The sequence below is a fragment of the Lipomyces doorenjongii genome (genome assembly GCF_038497915.1).
Source record: "Lipomyces doorenjongii strain NRRL Y-27504 unplaced genomic scaffold V1508scaffold_27, whole genome shotgun sequence".
In the NCBI taxonomy this organism is placed as follows: domain Eukaryota; kingdom Fungi; phylum Ascomycota; class Lipomycetes; order Lipomycetales; family Lipomycetaceae; genus Lipomyces; species Lipomyces doorenjongii.
In genome coordinates, this window is record NW_027118094.1 from 35,357 (window position 1) to 54,744 (window position 19,388).

Consider the following 19,388-nt stretch of genomic DNA (forward strand, 5'->3'; position numbering starts at 1 on the left):
GTAGGCCGTCTAAAGCAAGTGAAATGAATCTAACGCTTAGAAGAATCACCAAGTTTTTAGAGTCTAGTGACGCTTAATATTATTTGTGGAAGTGTGTAGAACACTCTTAGCCTACGATCGTAGATTGTAGAATATTCTGGCAATATGTAAACATGACGCAATTGGGTATTAGTGGAATGTCTAGACGTCTCAAGTATACATAGGGTTCATAGGAACCTGCAGTCATGTATATGTCGTTTCGAAACGGATCTCAATATCTACCTATACCTCATATACCGTTGTCACGCCTTACTTTGTGCTGCGTCCCACACCCCGACCTTTTTGCAAACCCACTCGTCACTGCCGACTGCCAGATCATTCGCAATGAATTCGGCGTTATCTTCAAGCGTAGTTGTATATTGCGAAGCATTCGCGAGCACGACTATGAACGGACCCAGGACCGGGACTCTCCTGAACCAGAAGTCTTTCCAATGAGGAGGCACGGTGGCCGACGCAGCCAAGCCGGCAGATGTGCCATTTTTTACAGGCACTATGAGCTCCGTCGATCGAGGGTTCATATACGAAGGACAGAGTATCGACCATCGAATAACTTTCGAAGGGATCGTCTTGAGCAAGGCGATGTCTTTCAGGTGCTCGCGATAGACCGGCAGACTATAGGGGAACAATTAGGCTTGTTTTGCCATCCTATCCTAGATACTACTTACTAGCTAACGATCATCGATTTGGTGCCAGGGATATCCATCAGGCCTAGGCCACCGAGGAACCAAACTCTCAACGGGTTCTGTCTCATCTGACCGGCCTCAGTTGCGGCCCGCACGACAGCGGTAACAATGGCCGGCAAGTCGCTTGATTTCCAAGGCATCATGGCCGCTAGGCCGGCTGTGTTGATGATCGCGTCGCAGCCGTGGTCAAGGATCGCGCTCTTGATCGAGTCTGCCGACATGGCGTCGCCCTCGACCACGGTAATCTGGTCGAAGATGGACGACGGCAGGAGCGACGACAGCTTCGACGACGAGCGTACAAACGCAATCACGGCCAGATTATGCGACAGTAGGGCAGGAATGACCCGTAGGCCGAGATTGCCCGTGGCTCCAATTACTAGGACTTTCATGATCGGGTGAGATAAAATTGATCTAACTGGCTATATCAGTATCGGTAGGAGACAGCGACCGCCGGTCGTCTTATAAAGTGCAACCTTATCAGATAGAGTCCAACGTGCATCTGATCATACGGTTATGGTCGGCCAACAAATTGTCCCGGGGTATAATCCCGACTAACTTTCCGACGAAAATCTTGCCCGTAATTGTCACACGGAGACAATAGTTGCCCCGAATCTAAGTTACCCTAACCCACAGCGACATGCACGGCAGAATGATTGTTCCGTTAACAATAAACTTTTTTGGCGAGCCATTGGAGAGGTTTCGCAGCCTTTAAAATGTAAGCGACGTTCACCTCAGGGTGAGACCTGAGAGGCTGGGCCTGGACTAAGGTCTTATTGCGAATACGACTAAACGCGAAATATATTCTTTAAGGAGAAACATTGGAACTCTACTAGCTATTTCCTCTTTGGGACTAGCTTAAGTATTTGGTCCGTACCATTTTTTGTGGACGGTACCCAGCCGTACGCCCTTGTAATGATCGCGACGATGACGCGCTACAATTCTTAATACGCGTCAAGAACTAAGCCCTTTGCGATAACTAACTACTAGTGAATTACGCCACAATCATTGTGGAACAATTCACGATTGCAGAATCCAATGTCAACGTGTTATCTTTGTAAATTCAGCGGTAAGGTACACAACACACGTAACCTTACAGCGGTGGTTAGGGACACGTGGAGATAATGATATGATGTGTCACCAAGAGGGCAAGAAGCATTCTTTCTCATTGTCCTTGGAGAGTGCGCTTCAAGAAGCAGCTTGATGACCAGTGGGTCATCACTGAGTTAATTGATGAACATCAGGGTCACCAACTTGAAGGGCATTAATCCTTACGCATATGCGCAAAACATATCCTTGAATGAAGTGGCCGAGCAGCCGCTCTTCATAGACTGATTGCTTGAATCAACTATCGTATACAAGGTAATTACTACCTTTATATATACAATAATATCGTATGATAGTTTCTGTTCACATCTCGTATGAGGATAGTCTACTCAATATAGGTAAAAACCTCAGACTATTCTTCTTTTGTAGAGACATACGCAATGTTTAGTATGAGAAAAGCTCATGTGTCTTACGACAACCCTTAACTAAATAACGGACTGTAAACGTCAAGTTTCTCGTTGGGTACGGGCTATTATCTCAATATCGATAATGCATTTGATTGTACCTCAGTGACGTGAGCATAAGCTATAATAATAAGCTTTGTCATAAGTCCACTTCCGCACTTCGGATCTTATGATGACTATTACCTGTCATCATCAACTCTCATGACGTGTCCTTCTCTTTTAATTACTTCATATACCTTAGCGTAAACTTTATTCAAGACACACTTCATCTAGGTATTCTACAGGTATAGTTGTCATTTCGCAGGCATGGTCTATCGCGTGAAGATAGCAGCAGACCATACCCTCGAATCATTGTTTGTGTGCCATCCTGACGATGTTGCGAAAGCACGTTTGTGTGGACAACTACTTTTGATAGATGCCACAATTAAGACCAATCGTTTCCGGTTTCCGTCTGCCGCTCGTCAGTTTGTAGCTGTGTACAACAATCTTCGAACCATTTGAGTAGCGCCGTTTTTCATTACCAATGAACAGTCACACTCATATAGATGGGTGTTGGAGCAATTAAGTAAGCTCAAAATCTAGAACCCACCATACCATTGTCGAAGCTAATAACGTATCCATAGAGACCATAGAATTCCCCGACGTCGCGCCTAAGGTAGTCATCACCGATGCCGACAAGGCGTTGATGAAAGCCTTGGCTGAAGTATTTCCGCAAGCTTTCAATCAGATTTGCCGTTGGCATATTCAGCAGAACATTGTAAAACACTGCCGCTGAATGTTCAACAGCATGCCGCAGTTCGAGAATTTCATGGCAGCAGTCAGCAACTGGCGGTCAGTTGACACCGAGAAAGATATTGAGCAAAAGGTACAGCAATCTTCACAAGCTGTTGGCTACTTAAAAGCACAATAGTGTGATGATCGTGAGCGTTGGATGGAACTTCACGTCAGAAAACATGTCAATTTTGGCGTCAGTACAACTTCGCGGGTCAAGGGAAGCCATGCAGCCCTGAAAGCAGCGCGGCGACAGTTGCAGGCTTGCAGCTGAGACCGCCAATGCCGAATTTAAGACAACATAGGTGAAGCATGTACATGAGCATCCGAGTGTTTAGCGGTGGTGCTCGCAGATCAGACGGGAGTCTACAATCACCAATTTCGAGATGGCAATCATTGTCAGATGGACTCACGCAGATCGGACCGGGCAAGCGGGTGATATTGTCAGCAAGGCAGAGGGAGGCTTATGGAGGTGCTACCTCAGCCTCTGGAGCCACTGGTGATTACGTCCAATGACGGTCGCATCGCGTCACAGTCGGCGTGTTAGCAGATAAATCGACCTGGAAATACTATGTGATTCGACGCCAGCTTCCGCGACGGTTGACGTCCCGAAGACGACGGAATTCATTCTCACTACTAAGGGACCTGATCCCGATCCAGGGTTGAAGGCATTTTCAGGCTCGTATCAAGCTGCGACTGCTCCTGGGTAGCATACCGAGACTAGCGAGCATATATTGACCAGCTTTATTGACCAATTATTCATATACACTCTTAAAAGTCAAAATTTAATCTATCGTACAAAAAAAATCCGTCTAAACTCCAGAGAGAATCACATGACAATCCACCACGCGCCGCCCAGCATCATAAGCAACACGACACTCGTTAATATTCCGGCTCCAGCGCGATCGCCAGTACTGACGTTTGAGAGATAAACGTATCCTGGCCGTCGAAATCCATTTCCGCCACGCGATGAGCCACCGGTCGATGCGGTATATGGAGCGGGTACTTGATTGATTAACAGGTTCTGGACTGTTTCCAAAGCTGACATTTGCTGGCCCAGACCCCACGTGTTATCCCATCCTTGGACCAACCAGGAGGTACCGCAAGTAACGCCATCTCTCCCACCTGTGCAAGACTGCGCAACACCATGGACAATCGTGTTAACTAAGTGAGCATAGATTGTGTCATATGTCCATGGTGCAAGTACGGCTGTTAGTCCCATAAATCGTGACAAATAAGCCTTGAACGACTGTTGATCTGTGTTGCATTTCTGTACTGCTTCGCAAGCTACCTCGTTCATGACGCCACCGCTCCTTTCGTCGAAAAAGACGTGGAGGCCTTCAAGAACATTTTGTGTTCTATTCTTCCACAAATCGGACGATGTCAAATTATATAAATAAGCCGAGCCAGCGAGGAAACTTGCTGCGTTGTAGGTCCACTGATATTTCTTAATGTCCGTACAATTGTCTGTCGCGCTCGCGCCGTCATAAAAGTAATAAAAATCGATGTCTAGAAAGCCGACCTCTTCGACCCAATCCCAAGTCCGTTGTGCCCAATCGACGTACGTTGTATTACCAGTGTATCGCGCTAGTCGCGCCGCCAAGAGAAACAGCCCTGCGTTTGAAATCGTATTTTTGTAGTTGTAGCCTTTATTAAACTGGAATATCTGCCACCGCAGACCGCCATTACAGGTGGACGTATCCCACCGATCGGCCATTGACCAAAATACCGTTTCGGAGAGCTCCAGCCATTGCGGCTGGTCGGAGGACGGATTTGTAAAGTTGCGTTCTGCGGCAGCCATAACTGTAAATCCCCAGAAAGCTTGGTCATCGTTACCTTCGGTCGTGACTTCCGACTTTGGCATGAAGTCGTTATTTGGCCCAACATTACCTAGTACTGCGTCCATCAAGATCTGGTTATAAGTCGCGTCTCCAGTATAAAACCAATAGTCAAGAAGAGAGCCCCAAGCCGCGCCAGCCTCCCACCAATAATACGGCCAAGTGAACTTGCCGAGTGTTCCACCGGTTTGATTGCCGTTGTAGTAGTCCATCATGCCATGTGAGAAAACCCACGCCGCGTGCTTGACAGAGTCTAGATGATGTCACTGTCAGATATATATCTATCTCAACTTCGCAGCAATGAATACCTACCAACGTTGTTCACATCAATTTCGATGGCCAGGGCGCTGCGAAGAAGCGTGCTGAATAGGAGAAAAAAGGAGCACCATTGGAACGCGCAGAAGCAGATCATGTTGATACTGAGAACCAGGTCGTAAACAAAACTGGCACAGTAAGGACCGTGCTAAGGCCGATTAACGTCGATGCAGATGGTGGAGTGCCGAAATATTAGAATGTGGACTGCAGGTTTTAGAGACGCGTCGTGTTTCGGCAGAATAGTTGCAAAATGCACAACCGCACTGCAGTCACGCTAACTAGCGGAATGATCGCGGCCTCTAACAGCGTTAAGCTTAAAAATAGCCCATAGCTATCGCAAATGCACCTAAAAGCCGTCAAAATTATGTTGCATGTAACACGGTGCGTTTTGCATACGGCTAAACACAAAAATGCCCCTAGCGCGCCCAATCTGGCTTAGCGCAACCAAGTCGACCCAATCTGGTTTAGTGTTACAATCTCCAGGCCAGCAGCATCAGGCCAGTGTTTTCATTACATGAGCATAGTGATGCTATTCACGACAGCATATAAACATGCCCTGGTTCTCCCACCAAGTAGTGTGCTTGTCTAATCAACAGACTGCATTCACATTACAGTCAACCCTCGCTATAACGATACTCGACCCCCGACGCGATATAGCGATAAAATCTGGTGTCGTAATTCGTATAACAATTGCCTTCCAAACAAGTTTAGTGCCCCCTAAGCCGATACGAGGTAGTTGTAAACAATACATCGCAGTAAAGGGTTCTAGTGTACATTTGACCAAACCTTGGTCGTCAGTTTCCTCTGATTATACTTATCAGTTCCATTCCGTCTGTTTCCGGGAGCTCAAGAATCCACCAGTTGACGTTCACTTCGCACGAGGCTTGATTACGTTTGCGACAAGGCGCTGAGTTGCCTTTCAATAAGGTTGGGCGAACCCAAACGAACCCAACCTTATTAGAAATTCTCGTCCGGATTGCAAACCACTATATGCTAACGCTTCTATTTTAAGGCTAAAGATGAATCTAAGTCGCGAACGATCTTAGGGTTTTAGGAATTTTGAAACTAAGTTTTCGGGAAAAAGTGGGCGGTAGCCGGGCAAGGGTTATTTGCCGAATCAAACTGACTAACCTCTGACATTTTCCGGCAATACCGGACGAAAATAAAGCCCAGACGTTGACGGATAACATCTATAAATCCCTTGAAATGAATCAAATTGCGTCGAAAACCCAGTTCTATGTATTAGATCGTAGCCAAACCTGTCAGACAAATCGCATACTAATCCTTCATTTTAACTCCACATCCGCAACCCAAGACCCAAATTTGAATTCATATTCTCTAGCCTTTAAGGAGCATATCCCACCGATCCCATGTGTCATTTTCCATTCGTGCCGCAAAATTAAACAATTCGTCATAGTTATCAACAGAAGCTGCTCCGATTCCATCGGAGAAGTCAGATTCAAAGCTTAGATGGCTCTCCACGGCACCCGAATTACAATATTCAGGGCTCGATGACGCATTGGACATCTTTGAAGGTGACATCGACAATATTGAATTTGTTGACGACCCTGACGCGGAGTACGCCGAGGATATGCCACTCAAATTACCGCCGCCAGTAATATTCCCCAACGGGCCAAAATTTGTAGCGGTTACGAGATTTGACGACATCGCAATGTCGGAATGGGCAGCAGATGCATCGATATCTGAAGTTGTCTCCACATTGGCACACTGAGTCATGAACTGCGAAAGAGCCGGCGACAGAGGCTGAACCAAATTATTGTCACTAGATTGGTCGGATAGAGTGCAACTCTGTTGGATCAAAGCTTCCAGCGTCGACGCGGAATCTGCAACGTGATTATCTTCGCTCAATGGTACCAGGTTCGCATATTCTGGTGGCAGATTTGACGAGACCAGGGGAAGACCTATCGGTTGCAAATATCCGATCTTGAGCCAAGTACCCGTACGAAGTTTATTGATGGAATGCCATGCATGACGTATCGCCGCAGACGTTTCTGCTATTCTCAATAAATGTAGCACCTGGAATACCTGTTCCACCACCCGTAGTCGCTCATCGTCGATATACGTACTACCAGGTTCAGGAAGCATAGGCTTATTAAGATATAGATCTTGGAGAACAATTATAATGGCATGAAAAGGTTGAAGAAACCGAATGTACCAAACGTAGACGAGGAACTCAGGCATTTTGCTGAACCCGAGATAATAATATAGAGTATTGATTGCCGCCTTCAGAACGTTTTCGCGTACTGACGGTTCATTTGGTCCACGGCTCTTACTGTTGACATCCTCATCCTTCAAATAATTTGGATGATGAAGATAAGTGTAAGGCTTTTCATTGACGACGTGCATCAAGTAGAATGCCCAGTCTTTGAAAACGTTAGATCGCAGATCGTCATCCTTTAGTAGCATCAATTTCCTGCACCGCGCTTCCATGCGCGGTCGAACCCTCATAATTTCCTCATCGAGCGTATTAATTTGCTGAATGTTACATTTTTGAACTCCGTAGGCTGTCAACAGAATCATGCAGTTCAAAAGAGATCCCTCGGAAACGGCATTCATGGTCAATACGTGACAGTCGACGCGATCTTTATGCTCCTCGCCATTAGCTATGATGCATTCTGACGGCAGCTTCACGTCACTTTCAAGACGATGAACGATTGGTGGCAGACCTTGTGACATCGAAATGGCGTAATCAAGATGTACCAATTGCCACCAGACCAGACGTCGCTCTTGGGCATCTTCAAGATCAAGCTGAACGGAAAAATTAGACGGATCTCTGTGAAGTCCCATCATCTGCGCTACCCGAATGAGCATTGCTACCGTTCCTGTTCCCGCATCAGATGCGTGGGCACTTAAGCACGTGTTCAGAATCACGCTAGCCTGTAGACCTTGAAGAGACGGCTGCGCAGGGAAATGCGCGCCCGACAGCGCGATGTCTGTGGCGAGCTTGTACTTATTTTGAAGGACTCGCTGCTCTTTGGAGCTGGCATCTTTCTGCATCTGTCGTTCGACGGCATCACGTACCGTTATTATTTCGTTGGGAGAGCTGAATATATCGAACATTGAACTTTCACATATGCTTAAAGTTGCACCATACAATGTGACAAAAAGTAACGGGAGAAACAGCGTGTCTACTGGTAACTTATTTTGAAAATTCACCCAAAACGTCTCATATGCCCTCATAAATTTATAGTGGTTCAATATCGGTATTGCAGGATGCACAGCAAAGAAATAATGCTGAATAAGACTGTCGGCGGCATACTTGTCTGGGATAATTGAAAACAAAATGTCCATGCAAGCGTTGGGATTTGATATGAAATAGCTCTGCAGCAAGGTTGACGCCGTTTCGTTCCGCACTATGGCATCCATATTAAACGCCTCATTCCGTGACTTGAGAATAGTGCTCATATCCACCATCTGTTGATGCATTAATATGATTACAACCAAGCAGCTGAACTAGAAACACACCTCTTTGAAGTATGCACCCCAGAAGGCGCCATTCGCATATCTGGATCCACCAGTCGTCGGATCTACACTCAGATATCCGACGTCTACTCTTCGCACACCTGGCTTAAGCTCGAACTTATCTGGAGAACCTGCGTTTCCATTATCGACGTCACTAGCCACGTCAACAAATTCTGTCTCCTCTTCTCCCTCCACACCGGGTGCTAGTTCATCCAGTACATCTAGACCGTCATTCACGTTGTCGTAGTACTGACATTCAAGGTCAAGCTTAGCACAGTTATTGCATGCTGGAGTCAACTTGTCGCATTTCACCTTCCGTCGATGGCAGTTCACGCATGATCGAATCACTCTGTGCCGGCGAATTGTGTGCGGAAGCTTTCGCTTCCGTTTACTTTGAGGTGCATTCCCAGCATTTCCTGTACCTGGAAACGTAAATAAAAGGTCAGTATTATTAACGGGCCCGCTATTATCCATATCTACTAATGTAGAAAGATAACTGTGGGAGGTTATTGTGGACTATGTGTTCATTGGTCCGCCTGAACCGACTGGGAACCTAACCCTAGTGACTCTCACCCTAACCTGACGACTAGTCTCGAGACACAAATACGACAACTATTGGACGTGTAAATACCACCACGACCGCTCTAATTAGAAATTAAATTGTTAATTCATCTTCTACTCTAAATGGCAGCCTCGCTTTACTTTAAACTGAAAATTGCGAGAAATCTCGCTGGTACTAGTTGGAGTTTTACTTTTGCCCTTCAGATAAACTGTATTAAGACCTCCCCCGACAAAAGTGCCATCATTCAACAATAAATCATATCCACGTCACCATATCGCATAGCTGCACTGCAAATTCATATTAATGTTGACGTGGAGCAACATGACACATGCGACTGTAGGAAGGTGGCGAAGCCGACCCTATGAATCCGTAGGGCCAACACACTGGATAAAATGGATGATTGTCATCATCTGCGTGTAAGTCAAGTTTTAGATCAATCCGGGTTGACTTATCATGGCTGATATATTGTACGTTGAACTTGGTTGATGTACGCGTCGACATACACACAACTCAGCGTGAAAATTATTGTCTAGGAATTCCTGGTTTCCAACGTCGTTGCTGCGGGCCAAACCTTTGACATGCGACACGAGTCTCACTCGCATCCTAGCTTTATGCGCTTGATCAGATTGCGTACCTTTCTTACCCGTGAGGATTTGGCCGCACACAGGACAAGCGATTGACGACAATTTCTCACATGTGTAACTAACTGGCTCAGGGTCGCCAGGAACCAAGGTCGGAGCAATCCGACGTGAAGGACGTTGTTAGCGGCAAATCACTCAAAAGCGAGTGATGGCCGGGAGGATGGGATGGGCGGGGACTGTGCCTTACGTACTTTTCGATACCCAATCGGCTCTGAAAAGAACTTCCGATCCGATGAGTAAGGGTGAAATTTATCAACAACATTGGGTTAGGGAATTGTCTCAGAAATCACAAGTCCCAAGGGCGCGTGCGGTTAAAAATTTACGCTGTACATGAAGATTTTCTGAAGACCTTCTGGCTCGAGGGAAAGGGAATACTCTACTAATAGTGCATTTGTATATTGTCCGACAGGTACAAGATGGTTGGATTGGCTGGACCTCGCACTAGGCAAAAAATTGCTCACGATCCGAGAAATACAAGTTGGTCTAATGGTATGTGGCAGATAATCAGTGTCAAAATGGTCGATGTGAAGAATTGTCTCTAATTCTATTGAATGTAGACACTGACCGTTTCGGACATCGCCATCTTTCAAATCTCGGATGGAAGCCAGGTACCGGTCTCGGTCTTTCAGCTGCGTCTCACTCTATCACGACACACGTCAAGATCAAGCTCAAGGAAGACAATCTGGGTCTCGGCGCCAGTATTGCTAAAGCTAATCAAGATGCTGGCAGTTGGGCACCTGGTCTCGACTCGTTTCAGGAGCTACTGAGTCGACTTAATAGTGGTACGAATACTCCGTCCAATGACGACAAGGGTAGTGAGGATGAGGAGATGAAGAAGGAGACTTTGTGGATGACGGAGACTAAGATAAGCCAGACCTATAATCGGCTTGGAAAATGGGGAGCTCGGGTTAAATTTGTCAAGGGCGAAAAATTGGGCGCAACAATTAAGGATCGTACATTGGTGTTGGATAGAAAGGAGTATGATAGAATAACGGTTGATGCGCTAGATATGTCTAGCTCGAATGCGATTGAAGCTGCCAAACGCAAGTCGAAAGAGAGTAAATTTGAGGAATTAATCGAGAATGCCAATTCCAGTAGAGGAAAGATCGAGGAGTCCAAGAGTGTTTCTGACCGTCACGAAAAGAATGGCCGGAAGCGGAAACGCCATGATAGTCAAAATGATGTCGTCGCTGATGCGGTGAAGAAGATGCCAAAGAAGAAGACGAAAGGAAAGTTGGATGGAACTGAAAAGAACGAGAAAGAGGAGGAAAATGTGCAACACGAGGAAAATGAAAAGAAGAACGACAAGCAGAACAAGATGGACAAGAAGGAAATGAAGGAAATGAAGGAAATGAAGGAAAAAAAGGATAAAAAGGATAAAAAGGATAAAAAGGATAAAAAGGATAAAAAGGAAAGAAAGGAAAAAAAGGAAAAAAAGATAAAAAAGGACAAAAAGATAAAAAAGGAAAAAAAGATAAAAAAGGAAAAAAAGGAAAAGAGGGAGAAAAAGGAAGTAATTCGGCAAAATGGAGAAAACTGAGATGCGAATGACAAGCGAGAACAAAAAAAGACCGCAACATCAAGAGGGAGGGCATTTGGAGGACGACGAATAGAGCACATAAAATGGTTATCTAATATATTTTGTTAGGAAGATAGTAGGCTGTACTATAGATTTGCACTGGGTTCGGAGTTGATGGATCAAGTCAACATACGGGAATAGTAATAGCATTGATATAACCGCTCTCAGCGCACTTAACACTAGGTGAAACAAGATACTCTAATAAGCAATATTCACCGAACCCATTCCACTCTTATCACATGCTAATCTCTATATTAAAGCACCATTCTAATGAAACAATATGTAGACTAGTTAGATTATGTCTCGACAATATTGACTGTTTGCAAGCTACGCAAAAGCTCTTCTACGAAAGTCTCACCTATACCAGGTTCTTCAATTTCAGCTGCTTCGATAGCTTTCTTTAATTTTCGCACGACTACACGTGTTTTTTCTGTTCTTGCGCGCCTTTCCAGTTCAAATAATGCTGGCAAGATAAGACCATCAAATACTCCAAGTGGATTATCATCGTCGTTACTGTCATCAAAAATATCGTCAGGGTTGTGTCCACGTTCACCGCCATTGACAACTCCAATATTGTCGTCATCATCATCTGTGATGACAACATCCTGTAGTCCGCGTGGTGTATGTAGAACCTTTGGAGAACTAGTAGGCGTAAACAGATGCTCCCGTGAGAGCTGTCCAGGGCGCTTCGGTGTTTTCTGGATGTCTGGTATGTTATGTCGAGTTGGCCTGATCGTGCTGTTGTTACGCGACCCATTTGCGGTCAACATTGAGTTCTGAGTTGAAGGAGTATTGTTCAAATCCAGCTGAGATAGAATGTGTTGCACGCTTGGCGCTTCGGTGGGATCCGACTGTAATGCTAGTCGAGTTGCCGCGGGCAGAGGTTTTGGTGTAGGTAGAGACACTGGTGGTTTCGTATTCAAACTGGTTTCACGACCAGGAGTTTCAGACGCGGGCATTTTTAGCCGAATAGTGTTGAATTTTTCTCGCAAAGATGGTACTTGTTGCAATATGCCGGTAGCTCTAACTGTATCGAATTCCCATGCCGACGCATTAGTATTATGCGTTGAGAAACTTCCTTGTTGATCAGAGCTATCATCGGTCGCCAATTGCTTTCGCCGTTTAGGGTCGCCAAGCCAAGCATCTTTCCGCTCGATCAATTCGGTTAGAAATGACACCTTCTTCGCGCTTCGGATGAATCTGGTCTTCAGCAACTCTTTGGCAGTCGGTCGCTAGCACCATCGAGGTTAGTCATTGCTCATGTCAGCTGTAAGAGAAACGTACCTGTCGCGCATCCTTCTGCAGACAAAGCTCCACGAATTCCTTAAATGGTCTGGAAAAATTGCCCTCTAACTTTGGCGGTGGATTTTTAGGAATCAGCAGCAATACCTTTAGTGGATGAATATCTGAATATGAAGGCTCGCCCTTTGCTAGTTCGATAGCTGTAATACCCAGTGACCAAATATCCGCTTTGAAGTCATACCCGCTCATCTTGATCACCTCCGGGGCCATCCAAAACTATATACGTCAGCCCTGCAAGAGTAGCCACAGACATAGAATTAGGTCCATACCGGCGTTCCAACAAATGTCTTCTTCTTAAGTGTGGTTGCTGTCAATTGGCCACTAACTCCAAAATCGGCTAATTTTATCTCCCCATTTGACGTGAGTAGAATATTCGCTGCTTTGATGTCTCGATGAATCTTGCGCTCGGAGTGCAAGTACTCAAGGCCCTTGAGAATCTCCCGCATTATTATTGCAATATACTCCTCTGGAATCACTCCAGCTTTAATCTACAATACACCTATTAGAATCGGCTCCAATATCCTTGAGTTCGGTAATAATACCAGGTCGGCGCACGATCCACCTCCACAATATTCCATGACGATCCATAGGTTCGCTCCCCTGAGATAACTCCCAAAGTAGCGCGTAACGTACGTCGATTTCATCTGACTCAGGATTTTTATTTCTTGTACTATGTCTTCCACGTCGTCTTCGGCAGTTTCCAGATCGATGACCTTGATGGCCACTGGCTTGCCTGTCCGCCGATCAATGCTATTACGGCACTAGTTAGTACCTGATGCTATCAATTGAATCATTTCATATAGTGCAAGAAATACACGTACGCCTTATAGACATTTCCGAAGCTGCCACCACCTATCCTCTGCTGCTTGATGTAATAATCATCAGGATTGATTGTAGAGGCACTACCAGGCGACCCAATTGATCCCGCCATTAATGATACCCTTGCGCTCTTCTCGACAGACGGTTCAGGTCTAACTGTATATCTGAAAGGCGATAGCGATCTAAATTTGAAAACTAATAATCGTTTAAAACATTTGCGGCTGAATGCGCTTAGCAGTTGTTCGAACTTTGTCGGGTCAACAGACGATCTTGAGGCACGCGTAAACAAAGTTTGCGCGACCTTATACGCGCGCAACGCGTGCGGCGACGATGTTGCCAGCTAACGTTAATGGACACAATTAAGCCATCAACCAGCATCAGCAATTATTTACTTTGCCACATCCGGCCTTTACAGTAGCAATTGTAAATACGAACGGCCGAGAATAAATGAGACCGTAATAAGTAAGTCGAATGTATAAATTACGATACTACTACTTCAAAACGCAAGGACATCCCCATCAATAATGCAATAGGCACATTTCAGAAGGAGACCAAATTAGGTAGCATTTATATTCTACATCTATTCATCCTCCTCAATCTCAACCAGAACTACCGCGTTCTTTAGCCCGACTTCTTCAATTGTCTGATCCAAGAACTCAATAAGCTTCTTTCTGTCTGTGCTAATAATTTGGAAATGGCGGCCTCTTGTCTCGGGAATATCTGCCTTGACATATTCAAACAAATAGCGAACTGGATCCGCAAGATTAAACCGTCTGATTTTTCGCGATCCGTCGCCAAGTCGTATCTGTACACGAGTAGTTGTCGTAAGGTCTGCCGCCGGTTCTGATCGTTCGACAGGTTGTATCGCCGCAAATATGTCTGCCACTGTCAGTAACCTGTTTTGAGATCCAAAGGTTTGTCGCACTTACCCTCCGCAGTCTCTTCTGGCTCGGGCTTTGGCACATCATCGTCAAGATCTATAACCTCGATCTTCTTCTTTCCTTTGTCACGCGATGACGGGCTCAGTTCCTCTATCGAGTCATCCTCATAAATGCTATCGGCAGCGCTGACGCTAGACAAATCACTGGCCACTTCGGAGTCATCGGCATCCTGCCCTAACGATTGTTTTAACGCAAAATCTAATTGTTCAGATTCAGACATGTGATCGATTGGCTATATCAGTTAGATTCATTAAATCAAGAAAAAAATAACCGTTCATTACCTTGTGCTTCGTCATTTTGCCAAGAGGATTTCGTGACTTGGGATCTAAACTAAATCTCTCCAAAAATTCGTGCACTATCGATTAGCAGTTCTTCCGTTTCTAAGTTTTCGTGAAACTTACCTGACATAACCCAGTCCTCCGGTGCTGGCACCTCAGACCATGACTTCATCTCCTCGCCTGTTCTCGGATCCAATATTGCGATATAAGGGAACTTCCCAATGGGATAGTAAGACAGGAACGACTGGCCGTCAAAGTTATCCTTTGAGTACTGCATGAAGATAAAATTCGAACGAACAGTCTCCTTAACAGCTTCATTCGACCAAAAGTCGCGATTAAGCACTTGGCACTGAAAGTCTGATACGTCCTGTACATTCACAAGAAGCCACTTCTTCTGATCTCTTCCTTTAATTTTGGCCTAGGGACGCCTTCTGTTAGTGTAAATGTTTCGCAGTACAAACTCGCAATCATAAACATACAGTATCAATGTCATAGTTGGATATTATCTCAAATGGCGGTCTAAACAACTGTCCCAGTCGCGATTGGGTTTCCGTCAAATGCATGCTCCGTGGGAGGCCCTCTGGACCTTGATTGAAAACGGAGCGCGGCAATGCTGTCCATCTTAGTCAATGATCTATCGTACCATTCAAGACTCACGGGGTGCAACGTACAACTTCTAGACGGGATTGAAGGAGGCATATAATGAGAATATCCATAGTCCTCGACCAAGGTTTCCGTCCTAGGCGCTATTCTCTCTCGAACGGATTCCGGTTGTCGTTGGTTTTCCTCCTGCTGTAACCTCTCAGCGAAAGCCGCGTCATCGTCATCGTCCTGTAGCAGTCAGCACTTGTGATTTGTCTATAATGTAGCTAATGTAGCTAATGTACTGACAACAACTGTCGTTTCAGGCATGGAAGGAGCAGATGGGGCAGGACCACCATCCAGTGATGCGCCGCCATTTTCGAGATAGAGATTGAGCGCACTATCGAGATCGCCATCGCAAACACCCAGATACTGACGCGCACGCTCGGGGTCTGCACCCGTAATCGCAGAGAAATTGGCAAGTTTCTCCTGTTCGTCCATGATGTATATGAGTAAGTTGGATGTACTTCGCCTTACCGGTAGGAAGATCGAAGATCAAGCCAGAATGTTGTGTGGTCGTAAGATATGCTCGAGAGCGGCTATTGGATATTCTACAATGTCCAATGTCTTCTGATAGATATCCTAAGACGAGAATATATCGATGGTCGTAACCGTGATGGAACGACTTACACAATATCGTGGCAATTGCCTAATTTTGTGAAAGTGACGCTCACGCCTTGTAAACGTGCACAACCCGTACCCAATCGCGCATCATGATGCGAGTACTACGTTTTATCCTACCAACTCTTGCATTCTAGTAATCCAATTCAGGATATTGTAAATATACATGCACTCGGATATTATGTCAAAGATCATCGGTATACAAAACTTTTGCCAAAATTTTGTTCCAAGTCGTTCTATTGCAGCTTTTAGATTTTGGCGTTACGTATGATCGTAAGGCACTCATTTTGGCTCCTTCCAATTTCTTCTATGAGATAATCAATGTCAATAGAAGATGTCTGTAATAATCGTTAATATTCAGTAACACATGGTTTAAGAAATCAAACCTACATCCAGCTTCTTAACAATATCAAGTTCCGATATGCGCTTTACGCAATCGCGCGCCCACTTCTCCCGTCCCAGCTTCAGTTTTTTTGCATCCTCTTTTATGCGGTCCACAACAGCTTGAACTGATTTCTTACAAGCGACGATCGCAGAGACGAACTTTCCGTTCTTTTTCGTGCCGGGCATCGCAACCAGACCATCCAATGACGCAATGACAATCATCACTGTTTCAACAATTATGAAGCGAGAATGGAACCATTCCCATGACAGCGATGTGTCGCCCATCTTGGCATACTTCTCAATTCGTTCGGACAAATCCTTGTGTAAAACAGCCACGCTATCGGCAGTAGCTGAATCCGCAACGGCAGACAGTTGCACCACCATTTCCAAGCTCCATTTCTCTACCTGAGTTAAGCTCTCCAAACTTTCTTTTTCGAGCAAATCCTTAAGCAATGATGTATATTCCCTTCTCTTATCCGTATTCAACAATTCGTCAATGATTGTCTCCCTCAAAATAAACGCATTTACCCAATTTCCATCCTGCTTTGGGCCCACTTGGTACTTTTGTTCGAGAATCTCCTCGCGAGTCGTTCCATATAAAATACTAAAGTCTCGATTTTCTTTCCATTTTGTTGAAACTAATATTGGGTTGATAGCCAAGCCGTCCATCTTCATACCTAATATTCTAGCAACGCGTTTGGCTTCGACGCACAAGATGCCTTTGTTAATGCTTTCGCTCAACCGCTTTCCAAACTCCATGCAACCAGCAACTTGTGAAAAAGCGCCAGTCTCGTAGATCTTCTTAATATGATACGGTGTTTGAACGGCATTCGAATCGTAAATGTCGCGTGTACTAATTAGCGGCTTCCAGGTCGGGCAAATGGTGGACACGCGAGAAAGGAGGTAGTGCGAGAGAACATCCATCTGAATATTTTTGATAGAAAGAATGTTGTAGTGACCTAATGCTTGTTGAAAGCTACCTATATACAGGTACAACCGTGTTAACCATAACCGAATTCGAAACTGATATTTGTCGCGACTTGCAGCAGTCTCTAATAGAATAATGACCGATATAATAAGGTCATTTTGAACGGGGCTAGATACTGGTCGGCCCTCTAGCAACCAGGTGGAAGCCATAATGATCAAATCATCGCCGTAGAAATAATCGGTTTCAAGCTTGTCTTGCAGTGCTGGTGATGTCAACAGCTTGTTATATAAGGAAATATTATCTTCGACGAATGACTGGTCTTCAGGAGCCAAGAGATAATGGAACTTTCGCGCATTTACTAAGCTAGCGACTTCATGCTGGGCGGAAGTTTCGATTGACTAACATTCATTAGCAAATTGTCGTCCACATTTCAAGACAGGTTCCGCACCAAAGTTATCTGCTCATCAACAAACGCCAGCCATTTCTGTGCATCAAATGTGCCAACATAAGTCTGCAAATCTTCAAAAGCACACTGCTGCCGTCCAAAATTTTCGAAATATGATTTTGCAGCCTTGAATGTGGCTTCTGTACTTCTCAACGAGGCATAGTAGACACCAGCTAGCGCGCCGTTTCGTGTATTGTGCCGGTTCTCCAGTAGCTCAATTAATGCATTCGTTCTTTCCTCATTGTCGAGCTTAGTACCAGCATATGCCATTTGCTTCCAACTCTCAAAGTCGTCCAAGTTCTCAGCAGTCACTGTCGTCATTGACGTGTCGAAAACCTTTTCCCATTTCTCGCTCTTAACAACAGCATCGAGACGCATAGTTGCCAGCTCCAAGTTATTCCATTTCTCGGTCGCACCGTCATATAGGAACGATATGAGGTCATCGGTCATTGGTAATAATTCGAGCACACGAGCTTTCAGAACTGCTTCCTCCGCAGTTCTAATAGGTTCAATGTGTGATATCAAACGAGATGCAAGTGTTGAGAAAAGGACCCTCTCCTGCGTCAAAACAACATCGGATATGGCAAGAAGGTAGCAGGAGACGATGGTCCATAGTGTGTATTGACGTCTTGGGAAGGACTTCTGAAGAGCCATGGCCGCCTGCTTTTGTTAGACAGTACCTTTGTGGCAATCCATCCTCTGCATTTACCTTCTGCTGGCCTCGGACATCACCGCCAGTACACATAGCCCAGAACCATCCTAATATCAGGTCCTCATCTTTCGGCTTTTTCCTTGCTGCGACCTCATACAGCTTTCCCGCTTCAGCATCTATCTTCCCTTTAGCCCATGATCTCCCTTAACTTGCTTGCTCAAGTCACTAGCCAATTCGCAAATGGTTGTGCCAAGTAATAAAAATGCATTTACTTACTTCCGCACAGGTCAAGGATAACTCCAAATATCAACTCCAAAATTCGCGAATCAGTAGGCTCCCGCGTAGCGATCTCCCTGGCGAGTAAGAGTGCTTCGTCCGATTTCCGCTGAAGTGATAAAATGTACGCCTTCAGCGCCTAGAAATTCCTTGTCAGTGACATTACAAGTATCTCTTTTAAACTCGCCTCAGATTGTCGGACATAAAAGCTAGACAGGTGGATTACCAGATAATATTCATCTTTCGGATTGCGTTTCAACGCTTTGGCAACATGTTGCAGAGCCTGCTTATAATTCCGCGAGTCAATCGCCTCCCAGATAACACTTGTTCTATTCATTTGTAAGAGTGTTGCTCCGCCGAGAGGGTAAAATGTAAAGTGTTGGTTGGCAGTTGTGAAAGATTTGATTTTGACTCCGCCGTTTTACTGTTCTGTTGCGCCGCCAGAGTTTCTCGAGAGTAATTTGGTTTTCCATTCGTGCTAAGGTTATCTATCAATGGACCCTTGGGTGCCACGTTGGTATCTCCCTTATCCGTCGACCAGGAATACGTGACAAATATTATTATAATTCGTCTCTTATTGAATATGAGTTATTGGACTATTTAGGTACTCGACTGTTCGAAATAAGCCAACCAGTCGTTACGCAACGGATGCTGGGCCTTCTTAAATATGACTACATGCTT

The 19,388-nt window shown here is 45.2% G+C and overlaps 8 protein-coding genes across 8 annotated transcripts; 1 reads left to right on the forward strand and 7 right to left on the reverse strand.

Annotated features, from left to right (window-relative positions):
* Positions 1-53: 53 nt before the first annotated feature.
* On the reverse strand, positions 54-1,389 carry V1508DRAFT_418073 (uncharacterized protein). The gene is made up of 2 exons (XM_066940415.1): positions 705-1,389; positions 54-651 (listed from the first exon to the last, which is right to left on the reverse strand). Exons 1-2 carry the CDS (start codon positions 1,109-1,111, stop codon positions 282-284), a joined length of 777 nt encoding a protein of 258 aa, XP_066795557.1. The 5' UTR covers positions 1,112-1,389; the 3' UTR covers positions 54-281.
* Positions 1,390-3,730: 2,341 nt separating this feature from the next.
* V1508DRAFT_439641 (glycoside hydrolase) lies at positions 3,731-5,448 on the reverse strand. The gene is made up of 2 exons (XM_066942229.1): positions 5,152-5,448; positions 3,731-5,092 (listed from the first exon to the last, which is right to left on the reverse strand). The coding sequence occupies exons 1-2, from the start codon at positions 5,249-5,251 to the stop codon at positions 3,831-3,833; spliced, it is 1,362 nt and encodes a 453-aa protein (XP_066795558.1). The 5' UTR covers positions 5,252-5,448; the 3' UTR covers positions 3,731-3,830.
* A 906-nt stretch (positions 5,449-6,354) lies between these two features.
* V1508DRAFT_418076 (uncharacterized protein) lies at positions 6,355-9,178 on the reverse strand. The gene is made up of 2 exons (XM_066940416.1): positions 8,641-9,178; positions 6,355-8,589 (listed from the first exon to the last, which is right to left on the reverse strand). The coding sequence occupies exons 1-2, from the start codon at positions 9,109-9,111 to the stop codon at positions 6,493-6,495; spliced, it is 2,568 nt and encodes an 855-aa protein (XP_066795559.1). The 5' UTR covers positions 9,112-9,178; the 3' UTR covers positions 6,355-6,492.
* Positions 9,179-10,164: 986 nt separating this feature from the next.
* On the forward strand, positions 10,165-11,683 carry V1508DRAFT_455968 (uncharacterized protein). The gene is made up of 2 exons (XM_066942636.1): positions 10,165-10,329; positions 10,398-11,683. The coding sequence occupies exons 1-2, from the start codon at positions 10,257-10,259 to the stop codon at positions 11,378-11,380; spliced, it is 1,056 nt and encodes a 351-aa protein (XP_066795560.1). The 5' UTR covers positions 10,165-10,256; the 3' UTR covers positions 11,381-11,683.
* On the reverse strand, positions 11,552-13,802 carry V1508DRAFT_418082 (kinase-like domain-containing protein). Its single transcript, XM_066940417.1, has 5 exons — positions 13,543-13,802; positions 13,264-13,471; positions 12,991-13,209; positions 12,704-12,937; positions 11,552-12,651 (listed from the first exon to the last, which is right to left on the reverse strand). The coding sequence occupies exons 1-5, from the start codon at positions 13,650-13,652 to the stop codon at positions 11,716-11,718; spliced, it is 1,707 nt and encodes a 568-aa protein (XP_066795561.1). The 5' UTR covers positions 13,653-13,802; the 3' UTR covers positions 11,552-11,715.
* A 204-nt stretch (positions 13,803-14,006) lies between these two features.
* On the reverse strand, positions 14,007-16,040 carry V1508DRAFT_462056 (uncharacterized protein). Its single transcript, XM_066942824.1, has 7 exons — positions 15,651-16,040; positions 15,431-15,590; positions 15,239-15,372; positions 14,883-15,177; positions 14,763-14,836; positions 14,470-14,713; positions 14,007-14,419 (listed from the first exon to the last, which is right to left on the reverse strand). Exons 1-7 carry the CDS (start codon positions 15,840-15,842, stop codon positions 14,121-14,123), a joined length of 1,398 nt encoding a protein of 465 aa, XP_066795562.1. The 5' UTR covers positions 15,843-16,040; the 3' UTR covers positions 14,007-14,120.
* A 354-nt stretch (positions 16,041-16,394) lies between these two features.
* Positions 16,395-18,524, reverse strand: V1508DRAFT_355125 (N-acetyltransferase B complex non catalytic subunit-domain-containing protein; the record flags this gene model as incomplete). The annotated part of the gene is made up of 3 exons (XM_066936944.1): positions 16,395-17,732; positions 17,783-18,439; positions 18,489-18,524. 3 exons carry the CDS (start codon positions 18,522-18,524, stop codon positions 16,395-16,397), a joined length of 2,031 nt encoding a protein of 676 aa, XP_066795563.1.
* Positions 18,525-18,540: 16 nt separating this feature from the next.
* On the reverse strand, positions 18,541-19,175 carry V1508DRAFT_137062 (uncharacterized protein). Its single transcript, XM_066935988.1, has 3 exons — positions 18,934-19,175; positions 18,708-18,846; positions 18,541-18,656 (listed from the first exon to the last, which is right to left on the reverse strand). Exons 1-3 carry the CDS (start codon positions 19,042-19,044, stop codon positions 18,649-18,651), a joined length of 258 nt encoding a protein of 85 aa, XP_066795564.1. The 5' UTR covers positions 19,045-19,175; the 3' UTR covers positions 18,541-18,648.
* Between the last annotated feature and the right edge of the window lie 213 nt (positions 19,176-19,388).